The sequence below is a fragment of the Oryza glaberrima genome, chromosome 9, assembly GCF_000147395.1.
Source record: "Oryza glaberrima chromosome 9, OglaRS2, whole genome shotgun sequence".
Taxonomy (NCBI): Eukaryota; Viridiplantae; Streptophyta; class Magnoliopsida; order Poales; family Poaceae; genus Oryza; species Oryza glaberrima.
The window spans coordinates 1,010,676-1,035,640 of record NC_068334.1 but is presented as its reverse complement, the minus strand read 5'-3'; the positions used below and the strand labels follow the sequence as shown (position 1 = coordinate 1,035,640).

Sequence of the window (24,965 nt, the reverse complement as noted above, 5' to 3'; positions counted from 1 at the left end):
CCTGTATAAAACATAGAAAATTAAAAAACCAACATAGTGGTAGGACTTAATTCTAACATTTTTCACGAGTGTCGGTGTATATTTGATGTAGGTAATAAACAACCAAAGTTGGGAGAAAATCTAGACTAACGTGAAGGAGAATTTCATCCATACAAGTATTGGGCTCTAAAGCTCCATTTTAACATCACTAAATGGGTCCAACTCTCGAAGAAATGGATAAGGCAGACTGAGAAGGAGCAACAGGCCAGTTTCTGGGCCTGTTGGGCCACACCAGGGAGCCCCAATCTCAGCCGTTCAGACTGAGGTTTAGCATGAACGCTCTAGATGTTCTCCTGATGGCGGTTGAGTGGCACTTTAGACATTTCGCATTCTCCAACCGTTATTACATGCCTATGTAAGGACATCTACTTCTCACTTCATACACACATTTCAATTTTAAATTTTAAGCTTAAACTAAATTATAAGAGGCTCTATTGTATTTTATTGTATACTAGAATTAGGGAGATGATAGAGTAGAAGTCGGAGAAATTCCGAAGTTGTCAGTAACCTTCTTCTTATTTATTTTACTCTATTAATTACTCTGCTTTAATAGAAATATCGTTCTGAATAATTAAAATTTATTCAGTGATAATTACCTTTTGATTAGTTACTAATTAGCCGCTACTCCATGAGACCGGCTCGGTGCCACTTATCCGGTATGCGTGACCGAGCCGGTGCCACGCGTCCGCTCTGCGTCACCAGCTCGGTCTCTCAAACCACCATGCTCCCGCTTGCCCACCTGTGGGACCATCCCTCGTGTCGCATTTCCCGGCTGCACGACCATGGCCATCCTGCTTGACCGTTCTGTTCTCCGATCCCGCATCTCTAACACACGCTTCGTCCTCACTCCCGCATTACCGCGTCGCGAATTAGGTATATTTTTAAAAATTAATCCCATGCAGGTATATAAATATAAATTATTAGAAAAATGATATTTTCAAAAAAATTTTCTTAACCAAGACACGTGGTCCAACCATCTCGAGATTAAGTGATGTGATCTCAAAACCACGCACCTGTAAGCTGTAACTCAAATAGAAGAGAGTACGATCACTGCTCCAAAGAAAGGGAGCCAGGATGGCTCCAGTTATACCAACTAGTATAATACCCCACTGCATTTCACTTTAAAAGATGACACCATTAACTTTTTATACAATATTTAATTATTCGACTTAACTAATAAAAATATAAATAGTATTTATTTTACTTTGACTTATTTTATCCTTAAAAACATAAATTTAACTTATACTTTTACACTGAATTTTTGAGGAAGACAAATGGTTAAAGTTAAATAAAAAAGCAATAGCGTTATACATTTTAAAATAGAGATAGTATCTCGTAACATAAGGGGTAGAGGAACCAAAGAGAGACGATTGAAAAAGCCGAAATATTCTTGGATTATATAGCATATCAACAGGGCTTACCACACGCACTACTATCACCATACCACCTGTCTGAAGAGTCTGGAACACCTTGGTCCATCTTCAGGTTCTGAAGATTACAGGGGAGATAGGGAGAAGCCAGCCCCGTTGATCTGTCCCTAATCTCCAAGTGATTTCTTAGTGTAATATTCATCAGGAACGTGTCCAAATGAAAAAGGTGGGCGAAGGATACAAACACCGAAACTATAAGCTACAAAAATTTCATAACCATCATTGCGATTACGATAAACATGAAAATGGTAAAAATGTTTATCTCATTCTGATCTCTTCGACCTTTTCTTTCGTGATCCTGATTTCTCCTTGCTGCTCAGACCTTCTCTCTTCTCCTTGCTGTCTCTGGTTACACTGTGCTTCCGCCCCTTCTTAAACGTTGGCTTTTCCGCTTCCCCATCCATGAGATGTTCATAGTCTTCTAGTTTTGCAAATGGCGATGCTCCACTCTTTGCACCATGTTTCCTCTTTTGCCCCTGGACTGGCTCCTCTCCATCACTGTCATTGCCATCTGAATGGTTAGCACCTTCAAGGGCTTCAGTATCAGAATCTGCTCCAGAAGAGATATCATCTGAAATGTCATGCAACTCAACATCACTGTCATATCTAAGCAAATCCCCTTCCTCCTCAAATGTGGTTGCATCCAGATTATCATAATCATATTCTCCATCTTCTATCGACCCAATTCCCAGCTCCTGCATTTCATCATCACTTTCATCACTAGCATCATCTACATCATCAGCAAAGAGCTCTCCAGTATCTTCATCCAGAATCGCGGTTTTCTTCTTTGCTTTAGGTTTAATAGGGCCAGTCTTGTTCATGTAGAAACGATGGAAAACAATATCTTCAGGAGGAACTTCCTTTTCTGCCAGTTCTAGTAGCTCTTCTCCAATGAGATGATGACTTTGATCAAGCTGTGGACACATACCGATCAGCACACAAAAATCGCAATAAAAGCAATGAATGTAAAGCATAGAGAAATAGCCATATAAGTTTCCACAGAAGCTACACAGTTGAACATGTGGTTTGCAAAGATGTGTCAGAAACTGGGAATGCCATTAGTTCTAGGCATAGATCTAAGCTGGGCAAGCCGCAAGCATCACCATCAATTAAGAAAGATTGAATTTAAATATGGAGGTGCAAATAATTAGTGCAGAACAGAAAAGGTACAATGCTGTGAAATGTGAGAAGCCATGTGTATTCACGCTCAGCGTTAGAGATAGCTCTATATTCATGCTAATAAGACAGTGTGCATCGACATACACCAATAGATAGTATCCACTTGAGAGAAGGCTGTGTTGATGCCTTCCTGCTTTATTAACATAATTGCCAGTCATTTGCTGGTTTGCTAAAGAAGAGAGAAGAAATTGTATTGCAGCATGCCCACATCTGAACTTTAATTGTAGTCTTTACATATTACCCCTTGAACTTCTTAATATTACATAACAACTAAATCTAAATGGGTAGCCACATATAAAATTAAATTAAGCTGAATATTCCCTATAGCAAAAAGGTAGGTAACATATTTTAGGGAAAATATGCTTTTATTTATTTTAGGCAATACTAATTTTTTTTTTCTTTTTATCCGTAGCGTGGCATTTAGCTATTCACGGGTAAAAGTTACATGAAGTAACATATGACAACTACATGCCAGTTATGGTTTTTTTTTCCCTAGAACATCAATCAATCAATAGCAGAAAGTTGTCATATAAAGAAAAAAATTCCTAATTTTCCAATTTAAGAAATGTTGTTCCTTTATTTCCCATCCCACCGCTCCATTTTTAGTCTTCCCTTTCTAGCTACTACCACTAACTTTATTACCATGTAGAATGTTAGTTAGGAATATAATTTCAACAATCTGTGTATTGGGATTCTTTTTCTGAGTTACTACCCTGCTGGGAGTTGCATTCCCTGCTGCCTAATTCTCAGTCAGGATTACAGAATTATGTTAGGATTTTACCATTAATATTGTTTTACTGTAACCAAACCCTGAAATTGTATCCACTAATGCTGGCAAAAATTCTCTATAATACCAAATGCATCAGGAACAACTGGCCTAGCTGTGGCACCGTGGCTTGCAATGGCAAAGCAAAAACACGAGATCAGAAGCAAAGCGAGCGGCCATCACCAAACTTTCACAGCCCCCATTGCTGAGTGCAAACGTTGTGGCCTCATTTTCAGGATGGACATGCTTTTCTTAGTTGCTGAGAAATATGACATTTAAAAGTCAGCAAATAAACATAATTGTCATACAACACAAACCTTTTTAGCTGGTGCAATTTGGGATCCACCATGCCATTTCCCTTCAGCGATGCGGTTTCCTTTTGGTTTCTTCTCCATGAATTTGTCAAGGAAAGCAGGGAGTGATAGGTCTGTCAATGGATCACCACTATAAACAATATTGTTACCAGATAGCAATGTCCTAGCCATAGTAGATACCGATGGGTGCACATGTAAGGCCAGTGCAGTAAGCTCCCACCAACTGGCATGGTCTGCATTACTGAGGAAATAAAAATAGACAGCTGATCAATAAGATAACATGAAAAAGATTAATGTTTCTCTGTCCAAAAAAAAGAGAATGAAGTTTGGTGCCTCAAGTCAAATAGTGATTGGTGACCAATCTTTTCTTTTTTATGCCAAACTAAAAAATTTAGGAATTTTTGTTTGAAATTGGATTGCACTAGAATCTGCATAACCATATTTCCATTCCTTGCATTAGTAACCAACTAGTCCGAATAACCCATACACAGAAATGGAAGTAAACAGACATACAGAGAAATGGAAGTAAACAGACAATACCAGTAAGAAGGCTCTCTGTGTCGTGGATTATAAGATGCCTGAAGTGTCAACCGAGCTGATGTGCCTTTTCCATCTTTCTCACCACTTGAGATTGGACTTACACATTCTATAGTATCACAGGCATCCTCAGCATCTGAATTGCATTTCTCAAGAGTAGCTAATATGTCATTGCATTTATCTGTAGTTCTTGAGGTAATAGCTGGACAATCAGTATTCTCTACTATGTCTTCAAAGTGCTCAATACCATCATCAACAGATTCATTCTGGAGCACAATTGCCCTGAAGAATAGGATGTAAATTACATCTCAAATAAATAACTAATGGAATGTGTGATTATGAGAACTAGTTGCATACCACAATGGTGGCTTTGCTTTAAGGACCTCTGACAGTATGAAAAGGCATCCGCAAGCATATTGAGGAGGCCGTTGAAGAGCAACCTGTTGAGAGACATCATAATTAAAATATAGAACTTCTGTAGTTTCACTCAGATTCATAACCGTATCAGTAAATAATCAATACTCCCAAAACTTTTCTGAATAGTGCTATCACAGGAACTATCAGAAACATTTATCAGGGATGGCTATGGTATAAGCAAATTCTGGCTGCAAAAAGTCTCAACACTCTCCCACATTCCTCTTCTTTTTTTTTTTTTTTGTAGTTTCCATGTGTAGGATGCATAGTGAATGGTTAAAATTGTATATAACATGCATATACACGACTATTGTTAGTTTGCAACTTCTATATTCTATTGAAAAAATCAACTTTAGCATTTCTTTTGTCTACAATATCATAAAACAATTAATTAAAGCAGACATTGTTCAGGCGGGCGTTTAAATTTTGCAAATCTATTACATAAAGAGTTTAAAATAGAAACATTAGACATCAACCAAATAACACAGAGTGGACTAGTCAATATTTGTTTCTGAACATGTGTGATCTGAATCTCCTACTGGCTGGTACTCAGATAAGGGCTCCACATCATTCAGTAGTCCACATCTTAGCACATCTAATCAGCTCAAGAGGCAAAACAGCCACCATTGTGCTTTAAGCTATAGTGATCAACTAATACGTATTCTGTGAAATTTCAACAGTGTTGCAACAGCTCTCTATTTCTATACTACTACAAACGTTAGTAGTGGTGGTGGTGGTTCTGCCACACCACCCCTACAGCTGACATTTCGGCCCCCCAGTGTCCCATAATCTATTCTCCTTTGAAAGACCATCTGACATGTGGGGCCACAGCCTTGGAAACCTGACATGAACAATCTGCTCGCCAGTTCGAAGCTGGCTATGACGAAATCGAGAAGAGGGGACAATGCCACCTGCCGCAGTGCCACCTCTAACAACTCTTGCCTAGCCCTCCTGTGATTTGGATAACCACATCTGTGATTGATGTGGGACGGAGGTAGGGGTGATAATTCCATGGGTCCTTTCACAACCCTGCCTAGCCATCATATATTTTAGACCCAGCCCTCGAATTTTGTAGGCTAAAAAGTTGGGCCCATTACCCCTAGGCGGAGGTAGCATACAGCATGCACCAATAGCCTAGCGGTTACAGTGCTCAAGTAGCACCTTTAGGTCCTGGGTTCAACTCCCCACGAGAGGGAATTTCAGGCCTAGTTAAAAAAAGTCACTCGTTGGCCTCTCATAAAAAAACACGTGTTAAGAATCAACCTAGAGGGTGGTCCCTCGTCTAGGAGGCAGGGGCCTCAAAGCGCGGGTTAAGGATCGATCTATAGGGGCCAAGTCCGCGTGTAGGGGGGCCAGAGTTTTTGGCTTTTCTCGGCCAGTTTGGTTAAGGCTTCTTCTAAATGAAAAAGGCATAGAAGCGGTCATTCGCCCACGGTCGAGTTTTTTTGGAAATTAAATTCAAATTCATTGATTCTATCTCCATTACTGGTACATGCTTGTAGATTCTCACTATCAGGTTTTTTCATTACATACAAACAGCTACCTTTTCTTTTGTTTTAAACTGTTACTAACGCTCCCTTGTAGCATAGTTTTGAACTAAATTGCTTACATCATACATGAATATATCAACCCTGCCCTTTCTCACAGACAAATACTGATGCTGATGCAAAGGCGGTTATGCTTTTAGGTCAATATTCTACAGGGAGAAACTTTTATTAAGCTTCTAATAACAAGCTATCCAGGTTTTGTACTTTGTATTTTTCTATATTTATTTTCAGTAGCTCCCCAGACTAAATATACTCAATATTTCCAGATATGATTTGTGAAGGACGTTTGCTACAAACAACTGATTGAAGAGCAATCTTGCAATTTTAAAATGAACAAAACACTACCTTCATTTTCTACATCTCAATGCTGATAAATGGTCTCACTAGCTTAAGTTTGAACCATGTCAAAGTAGTTGAACATGCCTTTGGTATTTTTATGTTGGGTGCATGGATTTGCCATTTTTTCATTTACCCTTAGTTACTAAAACTTCTAGAAAGCATTAGCTATCAACATTATGGAATGTTAGCACGCTGGTCACTGACTCACTGTTCACTGTTCAGACACCATTTTGTGAAAAATTCCTCTGAATTGGTTAGCTATAACTGTTTGTTAGATTTATGTGGTGGCTACTTTGAGGATTATCATTACCATATCATCACACATGTGTAGGTAAAGAAGGAATTAACCATCTAGATTTATCCATTGCAACGCACAGGCATCTTGCTAGTAAACTATAAAGAACGAAACTAGGAGAACCAAGATAAAAAGAATGGTAAGAATTATCAAAAAAGTTAACATATGGAAAATGAAAAACTATGTGTCTATGCCAATGTGAGGCAGGAAATTGCAAGGATACAGCTTTTTATGATAACCATTAATAGGCATGCCACAACATAATAAACCATGAACCACAAGTTGTTCGGCAGCGTTTGGCTAATGGGATGGGGAAATCATTTCCCACCCACCAAAAGGCATCTTTAAATCCTAACCCTTCATTCATTTCCCAATCCCAATCCCACCCTCCATTTCCCATTATCCAAACACACCCTTCATGTTCTACACACTAATTTTCTGTGCTATGTAATAGCAGACACTAGTTTGAAACAGCATAAAATATATTCATGTTTTCATAGCATAAAAGGCCAAGTGTTTTGTATAGGTCTCTCTTTTTTTTGCAAACTTGACCAGTTTGATGGATGTAACCGCTAACAGCCACAGCATTAGAATAGGCAGCATGTTAAACACAGAACGGTGCTCTGAGTGAGAAAAAAAGCATACCTGCAGCAACCGCTTTGCAAATGCAGCCACTCTCTTTAACATGACATCATTTTTCATTGCTTTCACCAATAAACCAAGAAATAATTCTGGCTAAATAATACAAAACAAGTCAGGTAAACCATAATGAGAGGGCCACTGATAATGTATAAATGTGCAAAGCTACTTTCTTTTTAGTTACTATATTATTAGCTGAAAAGTCTTTATCAGGCCAACCAAACCATGATATTATAAGCTGAAAATCAAAGAAGGGTGGAACTGAAGAATGCACAGAAGTAAACAAAACAAAAGGTAGGATGGGAGCTAAACCTTTGACGAGGTTACGGATGCAGGACTCAAAAGTTTTGCATACAGTGCACGGTAAAAACGGTCACTTGCGATCTGATTTTTTGTAGATATTTGGTACAAAAGCATTAATGCCTGTACACCAACATTGAAATTTACAGAGTGCACCTAAATGAAACAACAATGATGTCAGGGCATTATGTCATCCAAACAGTAATGTGTAAAATATTTCTTATCGTTAGCTAACAAGCTCACCAATCTAAAAAGAATTGGTGTCTGAACTTCCACAATATCATCAACTTCTGAGCTTGCAACATATGGTAATGCTCTATTAACCCCCTGGATAAGATACGGAAAAGATTATTACGGAATTAGAAGAGGAAAAGGCAAACTATCTTGAGCACACAAAAAGCAAAGACAAGAGAATAATTTTAGGAAGTATGTTGCATAAAACATACTCCCTCCGTCCCAAAATATAACAACTTTTAGCCCTCAGGATTTGTCCCAAAATATAACTTCTCCATCAACATTCTCTTCCCAACCAATCACAAATTCACAACCCTCCACTATTCACTTTTCCCACCTACCTCCACTAATCATCCAATCACAACCCTCCACCATTCACTTTTCCCACCTACCTCCACTACTCATCCAATCACAACCCTCCACCATTCACCTCTACCTACTTTCTTAATAACCGTGTCCAACTCTAAAACTTCTTATATTCTGGGACGGAGGGAGTACCATAGAGCATCTTCTATAAAGAAGTAAGCAATTGACATAAATAAACACTGTGCAGAGTGCAAGACGTACAGTTAAAAGTGCAGAGAGAATCCTAGAGTCCATCTCTAAATCTGATCCTGCACAAGGGTCTTCATGCTTTACATGAGAATTGAAGTCATTGCCCTTTTCCTTTTTCCCATTTTCATTAGTTTTCTTGCCATATTTGCTGTGTTTAACTCCTTCAGTAGCACGAGAGCAAGACATGAGTACCTGATATAACAACAAAAATTGTATCTTAAATCCTTAAGGTCAAAAGATTGGCAAATGGCAACTTGGTATTGGCAAATAGTTCAAATATAAAGTTCTAAGGACAAATGGGGCAGCAATACAAGGAACTATGATGAGAAGACAACAAAGGCCAAACACTATAAGACTATCCCTAAAGAAAGTCTAATTATGCAATACTGAAAAAATTTCAAACCTTGAAAAGCGCAATGTAAACATCCACCAAACGCTTGGCTATTTTCGGGCCATCACCCTTACTGGTAAGAAAAATCTGGCTCAAAAAGTTGACCTGTACATTAGCAAATGGCATTAAGTAAAAGGCTATCAACATGACAACCATATTTCACTATTTCAAATGATTTGTTGACTATATGGCAGTTTGGACTGATAACTCAGTTCTACTCAGAAAGTACTGCAGCTTCAAACAAAATATTAACTGTAGGAGAATCAAGGTTATTACTTTGTGTGGACATTATGAAACAATGCCAGAATAAAAAGTTGAGATTAAAAACAACATACAGCTTGGTATTTGGCCCTAAGACCAACATGTGGCCGAAAGAGAAATGAGTCCACCTCATCTATCACAACCATCTGCATATTATTTTCAAATAGTTCAGTGAGGCTTAAAAATATTAATCATTGCAAAACTTATTTTAATCAAAACAGACAACTCATAACAACAACATAACTCTAAAACTCCATCCAGTCAAAATATTGACCATAGACAAAGTCAATCGTAATATATTTTTGACGAGAGAGAGTATTTTCTATTGGAATATATGCATTTACCTTCATATTTGGATGAGCAGATAGGAGACTTGTTAACAGATATGCCGCACTTGAGGCTGCTCTCCTTTCAGGATCTCCAAGCTGCAGAAGGCATATGTTAACTTCTCATAAGAACTCAATTAGTGTTGTTGCTCATATGTAATCTTAAGTATTTTATAGCCAGTCTAAACCTGTTTGCTTTGCATATATTCAAGTGAGAATGGAGAAATGCCAAGAATATGTACAGTTGAAATAACTGCATTATGTACAAAAAGGACATCTCACTTTGTTAACAAGAGCTGTAAGTAACCGGCGTTCCTGTTCTGCCTTTTCCTTTAAAAGGATAAAAACCGTCTGCAAATAGAGGCCATGTAGAGTTATAGACATGATCTAACCACATTCAATATTACATAAAGAGTAAATTACACTAGCGGTCCTTAAACTTGTTACGAAGTTTCACTTAGGTCCACGAACTTGCAAAACGCGCATTGAGATCCCTAAACTTGGTTTAATGTATCATCCCGGTCCAAATCCTCATTTGACCGCGGTCTTGCCTACATGGCATGCTACGTGGACGATGACATGGATTTTTTTTTATTTTTTCTCCCTTCTTCCTTCTTTTTTCTCCCTTCTTATCCTTTTTTTTTCTCCACTTTTCTGCCGCATTTTTCTTCACCCGAGGTGAGGAAGGAGAGAAAAGATGGGGAGAAAAAAAGGGGAAAAGAAAATTTAGCCAAGTCATCGTCCACGTGGCATGCCACATAGGCAAGACCACGGTCAAACTAGGCTTTGGACTGGGATGATACACTAAACCAAGTTTAAGGATCTCGATGCACGTTTTGCAAGTTCGTGGACCTAAGTGAAACTTCGTTACAAGTTTAAGGACCGCTAGTGTAATTTACTCTTACATAAACCATGAAGAGAACTAACAAAAAGAAACCAAAATAAATTCATGAAAGAACATTCCAATAGTTTGGACAAGTAACTGTAATAGCTTTGGTGATGATATTAGTACTACAAATCAGAACATATAAGTATATTTCACAGAGCTTGGATGAGTAAATTATAAAAAGTCAAGTCCTTGCATCTTGGAAGGAAGCAGAAACCAGGCAATTCAAGGCAAGAGTTGACTTTGAAGCTACTGGTTATCTCTCCAAAACAAAATGTAGTAGGTTGCATTCAAAACTGGTTTACAGAAAAATTGCAGCCAGGATTTTCAATCCCAATTCTCACATTTTATACTGAAAAGGCTCCGCTGGTTAAATATTTACGACTTCCACCCAGGGAGTCCAGTTAACCCAATAAAATGGTCATCTTCCACAGGGCAAATATGCTACTCCTACCTATTTACTGGAAAACAGGGCTCCAAACTAGTAAGTTAGAACAACACTTTTGGACTCAATATTTCCATATTTAATCCTTTCGAAACATGATATTGAAAAGGAGATGTCATTTTAACAACCAAACATGCTTAACCCTACATTATAACAGCAACAAATTCAAATGAATTACAAAGGCACACATCTTATTTTATATTAAAAGAGGGGGTCGGGCACCCCACTCAAGATATTTTATAGCTGTTCAATATGTAAACATGTGTATTATTTGCAAGTTTATTTTAAAAAATAGTGAATCTTTGTATAAGTACATATAGCCCAACCGGTCTCATATAACCATGTAGTTAAATTTGAGGAAAATGGCTTTTTAAAAAACGATTATATTTTGTAATTATAATATATAAACTTGGGGATCTGTTGAAAAAGACATGGACATGATAGTAGTATTTCCATAATATTTCAAGCTCATTTCAGAGTCCAAATAATAATTCAAAGCTTAATTAAATTGAATACAATTTTGTCTTCACAAACAATGCTTAGCAGCCTTAAAATCACACTGTGTAAAGGAAAGCAAATCTCCATTGGAGCTACAGGACATCTAATTGAATCATAGCTTTTTACATCTCCTTTTGCAAATAACTAACATAAATTCAATTGTTCCAACTTCCAAGTATCTAACTGATGTACAAAAATAGTAGGACAAGTTCCAAGTATCTATGTATAATTGCCCTAAACCAACGTAATGGCAAAGATGTTTTCTAATAAATACGTAATTTGAGCTAACCTTCATTGCTTTGTCCTTAAGATTTGGCAGCATATCTTTTAATGCGTCCTCCAATGCAATAACAAACTTCTCGTACCTGCAATTATGTTTTACAAAAAATTAAAGATGATGTGCATCATGATCCTGCAGGCACAAAAACAAAAACAAAGGTCTGTGACGAATGTGCATCTCAAGATCTACTTTGGTACCTATGCCATGGGATGGTGCTAACAAGAGACAACTAGGTAAGCCTAACTGGCAAGGCACTCAGGATGTTGTTTTGTCACAAAAATGAGACAATTGAACACCTTTCTTACGAATGCTGCTTAGAATGATCAGTATGGGCTATTATCTAACCATCAGGTCTTTACCCACCTCGCAGTGTTTGACATATGTTTGGTGCTTGGCTTCGGGAGATTCAGAAGGATTTAAAACCACATTTCCTGTTAAGGGTGGCTACTTGGTCGCTTTGGTTATGCACGAATGACATGGTTTTTGATAGGAAAACTTTAGTTTCTCCATTGCAGGTTATTTTTCTTATTATGATCCTTTGGCTCCATTACAAAAGCCTGGTTCACGGGTTTTGCTTGCTGCGGTGTGTCTACGTTTGGCAGCATAACTAATGGAGTATTTACCCAGGAGTATTTTACCCGGGAACATAGTTGGCGGTCTAGTCCTAGGATTGATTGGCCTTACTGCTTCAAGTACTTGACTTTAATTTTGTGTGGGTGTGTGTGTTTTGGCTGTAGTGCAGTCGTATCACCTTGATGTAGTTGGCTGAGTTCAATAAATCCATTATCTAAAAAAAATTGTCTGTGTTCTTTTTCCATAGGTTTCATTCAAACTCTCAGTATCTGTCAACAATCAATCCAAAAAGAAGTATTTAATGTGTTAAGGCACATCGTTGATAACTTTATCTAAAACCCCTGAATAGAATTATCAGGGACAAGGATAAATCAGCTGCTAAGCGTGACATCAAACCATTGTTTTCATATCTGTGATACTCTTGCATTATATGGCAGGTGAGGCACGTAAATTAAAGGTTTCCATCATATCCTACTGTAGAATTCATTTGACATCCAGGATAACTTGGACAAGGTAACCAAACTTATTGTTGTTTAAGAAATACCTCTGTTTCAAGCAGTCCTCCCAATACCAGAAGAGGAGAAGTGAGAAGCCATCTTTTGTTTCTGGTAAAATGTCTAATGGGTGCTGAATAAGACTTTTCAACTTACGATCAGGTAATAACCTGCCAAGAAAATCAAATCAGCACAGAATATATAACCAAAAAAAATTGTGTAAGAAAGGAAAACATGACCATCTTAGTGGTAAGGAAGAGCCCTATGCCTAAACTAGTGTAAGTCTAGAAGTCTATGGCAAAGACAAAATTGCAAACAGGATATAGTAAAGTTGTTTTAGTACAGCAAAGGGGACAATTAAATTGCTTTACAAGGTAAGAAAACAGATACTTTCACAAATCACAACTCATGTCAAGGTAGACATAAGGGAAAAATAACAAGGCAAAACAAGTGCTAACCTTTTGAGGAACAACTCCTTCAATGCATCAAACCCTGTGAACGCATACCTTTTACCAACCTTTGATGTAACCATACCTGTTATGATTAATTGTATTCAACACAAGAAATATTTTCTTAGCACACTTATGGACAAAAGAAACAAAAAGAAAAGGTAACTGCAAATAACATGATTCCAAAGGCAAAACGTGCATAACAAACTGTCAACGGCTGGAGCAAAATATATTTCAATATGACAGATCAATGGACAATAAATCCAAGTACTATGAATCTTGTAGACATATAATTGCATTACCTGTATGTATATTGTATGATGCATCAACATATATATATAGATAAATTTTCAATGTCTACTACTGAGTTGATCTATTTAGATCATTAACTGTATACCAATTAAAGTTACCAAGATGCCAGAGCCTATTATTTGAGTGATATTTAGATTCATGAAAGAATTTCAAGCTTCTCAATGATGATAATTTTTACCTAACATTGCACTATTCTATCTATAGTTAAACTCGACAAACAAAGAGGATTATATGACCTTTAGAACACAGAATGAAGAATCATCAAAGTGAGTGATCTCAGATGGTATGATATCACTTTGGTAGTCTTTCTTCAGTAAAAAATAAAATAAAAAGAAGATGATGAATCTTATGTCCATATTAGTTCCAAAGTTTGTCAGGGAATCACTTCATTTCTGGCATTAACTAGTATTGGTCCCTAGGTAGAGCAGTCATCTGAAAGAGCAGCTGCCACAACATTTAGAGGAACTGGTTGTACATGTCCCTAATCCACAGTTACCATAATTATCATCAATTATACTTACACGGTTACACCTGCATATTTTGTTTACTGCCTATCACTTATACTTTACAGAATAGCATTTTCGTGTTATGGGGAAAAAAAGAATTACTAGTAGCATTTTGAATACTGAAACTCACCAAGGAGAGAATCGAGTGCCCTCATGTTTGCAATTGGATTGTCTTCGATAAGGCATGTGAATGCTGAAACCTTATCAGCAGATGTGCCAGACTTTGCCGATATCTCGAGAAGCTTCAGGTCGCCGCTACCCCGCTTCACCATGTCATATTCCACCGTGTACTGCGCCATAAGCTTCTCCGCCAGCTGTCGCTTGCCCTCCGAGATCCTCTGCATCTCCTGGAGACCCACAGAAGGCAGGACTTGCTTTCGAGCGCCGAGGACGCTCGCCTCGAGCTCACCAGCATCTGCGTACCACTGCCCGGACAGAGCCGTTGCCTTCATCAGCGGGTAATTGGTGGTGACAGCACCTGATACTGATTTGGTTGTGGCATTGGTGCCATGGATATCAAGAGGATGTGGCTTCTTGGTGGTGGTGGTGGCGGGTTTAGGGTTTGGGGGGGCGTCGGTGGTTTGCGCGGATTTTGAGGTTTTGGGAGGAATTATGGGGCCGGACTTGCGGAAATCAGAGTCGTCGAAGCCGGAGGAGCCGGCGGCGGCACCAAGGAAGCCGAGTGAGGAGGCGAAGGAGGCGACATCGGACTTGAGCGAGTCGATGTCGTCGCCCACCGCCACCACGCTGGCCGCAGCCTTCCTGCCTTTCTTGGTGGACGTCGGTTTGCCTTTTGCCTCCGCCATGGATGATGCTCTCGCCAATCGAAGCGAAGCAAGACCAGCAGCACACGGAAGCAGGGGCGAACAACCGTCAGCACCTAGGCGCTGGCCGCGTGGAGGAAGGCGAGGGCTCGCCGGCGGGGAGGGGAGGGGAGGGGACGGAGGCGGGGGAGATAGAGCGGCGGCGGAGGGCGGAAGCTGAGGGAGAGAACGACCGTGCCGGCGCTGAAAAACCCCCTCTCCGTTTTGTTCTCCGGCCTAATGGACCGGCCGCCGGCCCACTTCCTCCCACCACCCGCGCGAGCCCGAAGCAGCCCGAAAAGGCCCAAGGGGCTTCCGCCCAGGTTTAGTTAGATTTTGCTGATTAGCCCCCTTCTATGTTGCCTAACTTTACAGAATGGTCTAGTTCGTATTTTTCAATTGCACTACTGTCCCTGTGTTAGTTCAAAATTGTACAGTACCAGTTTGGCCTGTTGTCTGTTTAAACTTAAATTCAGCAACTATACAGTTCTGAGTTTTATGTAAATGTTCCAAGTGAATGTTTATTATTATTCCCAATAACATCTACTTCATCCGTTTCATATTTTCATATTATAAGACTTCTCAATAACATTTATATGAATGTGGGCATTGCTAGAAAATCTTGTAACCTAAAACGGAGGTAGTACAACTTTGGGACATGTATTTCTTTGTTGCAAATTACTTTTCAATTGTATTTAATTTTTTGCAAGTTCAGATTCAAAACCACATTAATTATGTTCACACACTTAAATTCCTCTCTGGAAGATGATGACAATGGTGAAATATTACAATACACTTGTAGATTATGCCAGAGGTAACGATTTCACTCGTCTACCTAAATTGGTGTTTACCACCATGGAATGATTTTTCCATATGCATCATATTGGAGTTAAATCTTAAAATCATAAACTTAGGCTATGCATAATCACCTAATTTCTCTTATGCGGAATTTGGTGGTGTACTGCCCGGATGAAGAAGCCATATGGTCGTCTTAGATGCGTTGGTGCAGTGGTTGTAAGGCACCGGTGATGAAGACACCTTCAACACATCTTAAGATCGATAGTCTGAGAGTTTTGGTTTTGGCTAAGCCGTAAATCGATCATCACCAATGAACGCGTAGCGTTCCCTTTATATGTGTGCGCGTTGAGGGGATCGGGGGCGAGTCCGTTACGTAGATAGCGCGTCCGATCATCGCACGAGAGAGAGCAGCGTGCGCTTGAGACCGAGGGAATCGGTCCTCATCATTAGGCACACGTGGGCATGGGGTGGGCCAAGCCAATTGGCGCAATTCTCTGACTCGGTGGCCAGAGATCAATCTAACACATCAATATAACTCCACGCTATGGAGTCTAAGGCATCTACTACATAATTATATAGACTATGCTTTTAGCAACGAATTAATTCGTCCATACAATCTATATTCCTTATTTGTATTCAAATAGTTTGCATCATATTACAACATACAGTCATACAAAATATTAATTTACACTTATTAAACCCATCAATTATGGTATTTCACACACTACTATACAAATAATTTTCCTGGACAAGGACCTATTTAGATTGCACGCGGGCGGTAATTAGGACCGCACGGGAAAATCGATTTTCCCATGTGGTCCTTTTAAATGGACCATACGCGAAAATGGGCCGATTTTCCTGTGCGGATCTATTAAGATAACCGCATGGAAAAATAGTTTCCCTCCTACCCACTTCGAAAATTTCGCTTTTTCCCCATCCGCGCGCATGCCTAAGTCCGGGTCTTTGGGAAAAGTCTCTTCTCTTTTATTTTAACCGACCTCTCTCTCTCTCTCTCTTACTCCACTATTTGTCTCTCAACCCTCTCTCTCTCACCCCTCTATTTGTCTCTCAACCCTCTCTCGATCTCTCTCTCTCTCACAGGCGCAGGCGGCCGGCAGCGTGGGCGCAGGGGGCGGCGGCGGATGGCACGTGCGGCATGCGGCCCCTCCCCTCCCCTCCCTCCACTTGCATCCATGCGGCGGGCGCAGGCGGCGGCGGCGGACGGCGCGGCACGTGGCCCCTCCCCTCCCCTCGGCTCCCCACCCTCCCCTTGCATCCAGCGCCGGCGGAGGGGAGCATGGGGGCGGCGGCGGCGGCGCGCGGCCCCGCCCCTCCCCCTCGGCTCCCCTCCTCCTCCCTCCCCTTGCAGATCCAGCGGAGGGCCGGGGAGGCATGGAGGCGGCGGTGGTGGCGGCGACGACGGGGCCCGTGGCCCCTCCCCGGCGGCGACAAGAGCGCGCGGGTGGATCCAGCGTCGGCGAAGGTAGCAGGTGGCGGATCCGTCGCCGTAACTGCGGGGGCGACGGCAGCGGGCCTCGGCTAGGGTGGCAGTGCTGGCGGCGGCGGCGGCTGGATTAGGGTTAGGGTTTGTTTTTTCTTTTTTTTTGTTTCGATTTTTCATTTTCCCGTGCGGGCAGCTTAAGAGCCCGCACGCGACAATCGATTTTCGTGTGCGGGTGCGTCGCCCGCACGAAAAAATTGTGCATTTTCGCAGACGATTTCTTCTAGATGATCGAATCTTCCGCACGTGAAAATCGATTTCATCCGCACGGAAAAATCCTTGTTGTAGTAGTGACATGTAGGTCTCAAATGGCCACCAAAGAGTTTGATCAACTCACTCTTGATGGAAACATCTATCCTACATCTACATGGGCTATGGATGTCAAGGTTAGCCTTGCCACTCATGGTATTTTGTGGTGATCCAAGATCTTCCATATGGAACCCCACCCAATATTGCGAACAATGTTATTTACATTGTCTTGCACATTATGTGAAATCATATACATCCGGATTGTGAGCCCGAAGCAGGTTGAAAGGCCTAATGGGCCCCACCATTTTTTATTATGTTTTGTGTATTATTGACATGTGGCCCCACAATTTTACTTATTTTTCTAGATCAAATTGCCATGTGGGACGAAGACATAGCCAGGAGCCACGTACACAGCACGTCAGCCAAAACCTAGAATAATACTGCCAAACTGGTTTTGTAATTTGGGGATGCGTTATATCCGGTTTTGTGGTAATGGTGAATTTCGGACTCAATGACAATTGAGGGACATAAGTGAACTTATTCCTTTGCAGTTTACCCCCACTATGTTGCCTAACTTACAGAATAGTCTAGTTTGTATCCTATCCTATAAACCGTTTTATACAAGTGATCCCACTTAGGTGTAGCTATTATTACCCAATTTCCTGAGCTGTGGTTCATCCACGTCACTCAAAATAAGGACAACCATTCGATGATGAAATCTCAACGTATGACCTAGGGGCATAGGCACAACCCAACTATTGCTCACGTAAAAAAGCCCACTTCACAATGTTTGGCCCAGTACAATTTTCGTCTCCAGTCACAATGGTGCCCCTTAGTTCGCTCTCCACCACATATGTCGGTGATACGGCCCCGAGGGTATCAAGCCCAGAGGGAGAGGCTGCCCCTGGTACCCACATGGCGCTCCCCTGAGGGGGGTCGAGCCCGGGGTAGGGCGGCGGCCGCCACCTCCTTGCTTGGGGGTCGGGGGAGCCCGACCCCCTCCGCGCAATGACGCGTGTGCAACGCCCACCTAACCACATTTAAGGTGATGTGAGCGGGCGTGCCACACCACATTAAATGCGGCGTGTGGTGCGCTTGACCGGACTATAACCGCTCTGCGACTGGTCTACGACCAGTCGAATGACCGATGTGACCGGGGTAGTGCGCCTGCGTGCTGGCTGCATATCAAGCGGCGTGCCGCCTGACATCCCCTGTCATGTCATGATGATGAGAGGTTGTTTAGCTTCGCATCACAGCCGAAGTCGATTCACCTAACCCGACCAGGGCGGGGTTTCCGTTTCCTGGTGCAAGTAAGGACCCGAAAGTCTTCACCCATTAAATGGTGAATGACGTGCATGTCCCCCGTGTCAGCCGGAGGGATTTGACGGGATCCACGCCACGGCGGGCGTGCGAGTGGCTTCTAAGGCAAGCAACAAGACATGCATTTAATGTGATTATCCTCCCTCTCCTCTAGGGGCATTTCTAGGCCCATGTGGCAGCCCCTTGAGATATAAAAGGAGGTCCAGGCCTAGTGATGAGGGGGGATCGGTTTTTTAGCCAACTCACGCTTGATTCTCGGCGAGGCAAGCACTTGTAATCCTTAGTCGATCAACCAAGCATAGAAGTAGGGTATTACGCTTCTCAGCGACCCGAACCTATATAAACACCTTTTGTCTCATTGTTCTTGAGGGGCCCGACCCCTCTACACCACACTTTCCACCGAGTTCTCGATTTTCACCCATTGCCCCCTCCCAAACTAATAAGGGGGGCCTCACTATCCCCCACTTGAGGAGTTCACCCTCTGACAACGTATGTCCCATCACCAGGAAGATCCACTGTCGTGCCTCCCGCATTGTGGTAGTGCTTCCTCCCTCCCCCCTCGCCCCGTCATTTGCTTTCATATGAGGTCACCAGCATGGCCGTCACGATGGCAGCTAGAAGCTCACAAGCACACGAACCCAACCACCCCTAACCCATACGTGCGTCCCGGTTGCTTGGTCTCTCCCCTGCCACCCTCTTCCCTTTCCTCCCCACGGCATGCACATGGAACTTGATGCGGACATCACTCCTTCGGATACACACAACAATCCTCAACCGGTCATTCAAGGACCGATAATAAGAGCTCGCGCACGACAATTGAATTTAGATGTGAGCTCGTTCCTATGTTCTTTTTCGTATGAATTTGAGAATAGATTGCTACCTAATGATTATATTGTGATTAGGAACAATGGAGAGGACAAGGAGACACTTGGAGAAGGACTTAGAGTCATGGAGTATCATCGAGGACGTCCAAGTCAAGGTGGAGGCCCAAACCAAGTCGACTTCGAGTGCAATTCGGAGTCCAGGATCAGTCTGCACTAAAACAGGCGCCCAGGTCGCATACGTGCTCAGATTGGGGTGTTCTTTATATGGACAGAAAGCTAAGAGGATAAACTTTCCAATGGTTTTTTTCCCACGTCCAAATTCTTTCGGAGTCAACAGGAATCGACCGAACAAGTTGACATCCAGAATCTGTTCCGGTGCTGCGTCACCGTATTTGGGCCTTTGGGCCGTGTATCGTATTGGAACCCATTAGGGTTGCGTCAAGGGTTGGTTGCACGACCCTAAACTCTATATATCATTACCCGCCGTCATCTTTAGGGTTTGGGTTTTGCTTAGATTATTCTATCAAGAACAGTTTCGCCTCTAGATCGGTTTGTAAAACCCCAACTTGTGAACTTAATCATTCATATGCAATTTTGGTTGTATTCTTTCTTGTTCTTGTTTGTATTCTTCGATTCGCAAATAGGGATTAGCCTACTCGACGAGGTCATCCGCGTTTCGACATGTGTGATAACCAGAGGAGACGTGGTGTTGCGATTGTGGGGCTCAAGAGCGTGTTCGTTCAAAAAGCCGGATCGATTTGTGTCGCGACTCCACCCAAATCATTAATTATCAGAACCTTTCGAAATATCGGGAACCCTAGTCCACATCAGACCCACCACCCCTTCCCTCTAGAACAAATGAAGGAAGTGTCACTTGCTTAATTTACTCCATTTCAGATCAAGTTTAAGCTGATGCGGACGTCTAAATTTGTATTGAGAGGGTGCATACATGCTAAAAATAGATAAGGTGTTGCTAAAATATTTTCTTGACCAGGTTTCTAAGTACCCCTCCTATACTCTACTCTAGCTCCGCCCTTGCTTTCGCCGGCCTGACTGCTTCCTCTGCCCCACCACCAGCGTCCCGGGCTGCAAAAGAGAAAATGGCAACCCCCTCTAAGGAGCAGACTTAATGGCTGCCACAAAGACATTGATTCCATGCGGCTGTCTTGGCACGTCATCCTTGGCTTTATACCAGGGAGATGCAGCTTCAATCCACACAAACTGAGCTCCTCGGTCGTCGTCCACCAACTTCTATTCATTTGAGTTTCCCTCTGTGTACCACATTCTACCTTGTCCTCTGACTTGCATAGACTTGTTCTGTACAGCCTTGTTTCTGAATGACCGAATACGTTCTGTTGCTCCTGTGGATCTTCAATATAATCTAGAAAAAAAAAGGAGAAAAATCTGGTACTTCCCTTGGCATATGTTCAATCTTACATATCCTCTTTGTTTGCCTAAAGTTTCAATGATTGTTTTAAATTGCACTGCACCTATGTACCTCATCCAATAGAAGACCTTCGCCTGAACCTTCATCCACAGGTTCGTTCCTATTTCTCTTGTTCCTGATTTTTTTTTCTTTAAGCGTATTAAGTCTTCATGTTTCCTCCAACTTTGATATACTATTCCCGACAAGGATTATTTATTGATTAACTTAGGATTCTGCCTAGTTTTATTTTTATTAGTCAGTTATGTTAGTTCCGTCGAGTGCAATCCAAACTATGTTATATCCTTAATTTCATTATACCATACTTTGAATATTGCATCTTACGATTTTTTTAAAAAAAATAAAATTATTTTACTGGAAAATTGCAAAAGTAGAAGCTGATTGGCTAAAATTGCAAGTTTAATACCCTGTCGAACAACCACAGTTCGACAGGTGGTTGTTCGACATGGTTGTGGTTCACTTAAAAGAAATAGAAAAGGACAAGAAAGAGCATGGTAGGGGGCCTATCAAACATCCAAAGTACGATAGGTCTGTATGCGCACAGTGGTGCATAGTAGTGTACAGTTCGCATAGCGATTGATCTCTTTTTTTCTATTATTTTTGTACGATAGGTCTGCATGCACAGTGGTGCATAGTAGTGTACAGTTCGCATAGCGATTGATCTCTTTTTTTCTATTATTTTTTATCCCCTGTCGAACAGGGGCAGTTCGATAGAGTATTTTTTATACCCTGTCGGACAACCGCAGTTCGACAGGTACCCTGTCAAATTCCGGTTGTTCGATATGTACCCCTATCGAACTGTGGATGTTCGACAGGGCATTATACTTGTAATTTTTAGCCAATCAGCTTTTACTTTTGCAATTTTCCATTAAAATACTATTATTTCTAAAAAAAATTCTGCATCTTACACTTTATTGCTTTCCACAGTCGTTCTTGTAGGTTTATTGGCGTTTATATATATTGGATTTCCACCTGCCAGTGCCTGACTCCAGTGAACTTTCGCTTTTTGCTGCACCACAACGTGACCCTCAACTTTGTTGATTATTAGCGCACTAATATTCGTCGAAACTTTCTGAAATTTCTAGCCTGCTAGACTTTTCTAGGTCATCTGCGCATGTTATTGGTAATGCAGTTGTCCAGTTAACCCCTTCTTTCCTTTATCTATCCTCATAAGTTGTCTTAGTTTTGTGGTTTTCTGGAACTTGAATTGAATTCTACTTGATTCATTAGTTTTCCATAGAATTGGATGCTCTAATGTCTGCCAACTGCCATCCTTTTTTTTTCCAGGTTTTGGTTTCTGTTCCGATAGAGTTGTCATTGTCCCTTACAGAAGATGTATAGTTCTGTAAAATTTCGCACACAATCAGATAAGACTACTGCCTTACAGCTGTGCTTTTTTTTGTGAAGCATACAGCTGTGCTATTTATGCCAACAAGTTTACAACCATCTCTAAATGGTCAGAGCTTAATGTTCAATTTCCTGAAGTTTTAAAAAATACTTTAATCTTTTTTAAGCCTAAATCATGTTAGTCATCCCTTTACGAGCAAAATGTTTACTATCTGACTTTGCTATCTCATTTACATATCCTAGCCATGCACATATATATGCAACAAACCCTCTCTGTTGTCTCCATTGCCGGACAAGCACACATTGTCTTTACAAGCACACATGCCTGCCTGAAAAGAATCTGTTCCTAGATAAATATTTCTGCAATCATGTGTGTGCAATGTGTTTAATAAAAATTCTAAATGCACTACCACAGCATTATCTCAGGTTGCTGCAAGTGTTATTTCCAGGTTCATGTAAATCACTTTGCTGTAGCATGATTGTCCTTGCTACCATGCATGGACAAGTCTGGCCTTCTTCGACCATTGGCAGTGAATGTAAGTATTTCTTTGAGTTTTCATTAGTTAGCCTTTCCCTTCCTGTCAATTGCTATTTTTTATAAGATTAAAACACAGTTTTCGTTGAACATATCATTTGGGAGGCAACTTTTACAAGTTAATGCTTTCCATATGAATATAGTGAATCAGCAGCTTGAGTTGAAAAAAGATGCCAATAACAAGGTTTTCAACTTTTCCTATATATACATTTATCCACCATTAAGTCACATATGATGAAAACCTAACAAGCTTATCTCTAACTCTTTCTGTTATTATCTCATGTGACATCAATCCGGATCTTCCAATCCATAACATCATCTAACTTATATTACTCCAATTGTTGCGAATTCCCTTTTCACTCCATTTGTTGAACCAACGATTCCCATGAGTTGGAGTGGATGTCAGTAAGCGCTTGAAGCTGCTCTAATATCAGCTTTGATCCTTATGAAATGATTATACTCCAATTGTTGCAAACTCACTTTTCACTTCATTCGTTGCGAACCTATGAACACCACGAGCTGGAGTGCATCTAATAAATCGATTATTGTCAGGTTTAATCTATACAGAATGATTCAACATAATTCCTCGCTAAACTATGAATTAAACGAGTTGGCACACATGTAATAAAGTGCTTGAAACTTCTCTAATGCCACTTTTGATCCATACATCATGATTTGACTCAGTTTATTTTGAACTCATGTTTCACTCCATTCGTTGCGAATCACTATTCCCATGAGCTGGAGTGGATTTAAGAAAGCTCTTGAAACTCATATCAGGTCCAATCCTTATGGAATGATTTTACTCCAAATGTTGCGAACTCACTTTTCACTCCATTAATACTTTGCGAACTTACGATTCCCATGAGCTAGAGTGCATTTGACAAAGAGATTTTATCAGGTTTGATTCATACGGAATGATTCGATGCAATTCATCGCTAACCTATGAATCAAATGAGCTGGCACGCATGTAAGGAAGCCCTTGAAACTCCTCTAATGTCACTTTTGATCGATACGTCATGATTTGATGCCATCTGCTTCTCTCCCTCGTAAACTAGCAGTTGTGCGTGTTATGATTTGATTGGAAGCAGGAGCGTTTACTGTGAAGAAAGTTTAATCTTTGGTCCCTAAGTGAACCAAGCAAGCACATCCTCATGATTATATGTGGTGCTGCCTGCACCGCTTGCGATCGCTACATTTAAGGCTAGATGGAATTGCAGGAAGTGTAGCACTCTCTTCGTTTTGTTCTAGTCTTGTTGTTGCTGATGCAGTTTCTAGTTTTCTGATGAAATAAATGTGGCTTTTGTTTGCCTATAATTTTGTCTTCAATTAGGGAATGCAAGTTTCACAGACTTTGTTCCTGGCTAGGGTTTGTGTTAGAATTCATTCGAGAGTGGTGACCTAGTTTACATTACACTTCATTTTTTTTCCTTGGAGCGATAGCTTTATTCGAGAGCGATAGCGAGATTGCATGGATATGTATTTATTATTTAAGCTTAGTTGGCAGTTAATTTGGGAACTGATTATTGTCGTTTTCTGAGTGGAACTAGTACATATTGAGAACTTAAGATACTTACGTTAATGGCTTTTAGCTGATGGAAATCTAGACTGCATCGGAGCATTTATTAATTTGGTAGGATGCATATAATATGATGGTGCAATGCAGAACTGTGGATTATATCTACAATCTTTTCCCTTTGAAATGCATGAGCTAACATCAACTCAGTCTTTTCGTCCCTCGATGCCGATCCTTGTGATCTGCGCATACCTCTTCCAACAAAAGTTTTTGTTGCCTATGTGTTGTTCACATAAGAATTATAGCTAGCAATTTTGTGAAGCATCTATGGGTTGTCTTATATGGTTGAATGGGCCCTTTCTTTCCTCCTTTCGGAAAATGGCCACTGGCATTAATGTTATGTTACCATATTTTTTTTGTTTGTTCAGATAGTTATTTTTTTCTTTTTGTTTGCTTGGATTCTTTGAACAATGTGCTTGTTGTTATAAAAAAGCATAATATCCTACATATACCTGGTAAATTTCCTTACCCTGACCACCAAAGATTTTCACTTGTGTTTGTCGGCATTCTAGATGCAGCTTGTCACATCTTTTCAAAGTATGTCACCTGTTGGATTGGAGCT

General features: G+C 40.9%; 1 protein-coding gene across 1 annotated transcript; it reads right to left on the bottom strand.

Moving 5' to 3' along the window:
* Positions 1-1,387: 1,387 nt before the first annotated feature.
* Positions 1,388-14,994, bottom strand: LOC127784481 (protein SLOW WALKER 2). Its single transcript, XM_052311798.1, has 16 exons — positions 14,140-14,994; positions 13,201-13,276; positions 12,793-12,912; positions 11,685-11,760; positions 9,849-9,917; positions 9,585-9,665; positions 9,315-9,386; positions 8,992-9,084; positions 8,601-8,780; positions 8,043-8,126; positions 7,812-7,955; positions 7,506-7,595; positions 4,623-4,705; positions 4,269-4,547; positions 3,732-3,969; positions 1,388-2,383 (listed from the first exon to the last, which is right to left on the bottom strand). The coding sequence occupies exons 1-16, from the start codon at positions 14,813-14,815 to the stop codon at positions 1,733-1,735; spliced, it is 3,012 nt and encodes a 1,003-aa protein (XP_052167758.1). The 5' UTR covers positions 14,816-14,994; the 3' UTR covers positions 1,388-1,732.
* Positions 14,995-24,965: the final 9,971 nt, after the last annotated feature.

What these genes read in the sequence shown, in the direction of transcription:
- LOC127784481 (XM_052311798.1), bottom strand. Translation starts at nt 14,815, where the DNA reads ATGGCGGAGGCAAAAGGCAAACCGACGTCCACCAAGAAAGGCAGGAAG. An exon ending in AAGGAGTTGTTCCTCAAAAG is followed by an intron (nt 12,913 to 13,200) that starts GTTAGCACTTGT and finishes TTTTCTTGGCAG; the next exon opens with GTTATTACCTGATCGTAAGT. An exon ending in TTAAGGACAAAGCAATGAAG is followed by an intron (nt 9,918 to 11,684) that starts GTTAGCTCAAAT and finishes CTCTATTTGCAG; the next exon opens with ACGGTTTTTATCCTTTTAAA.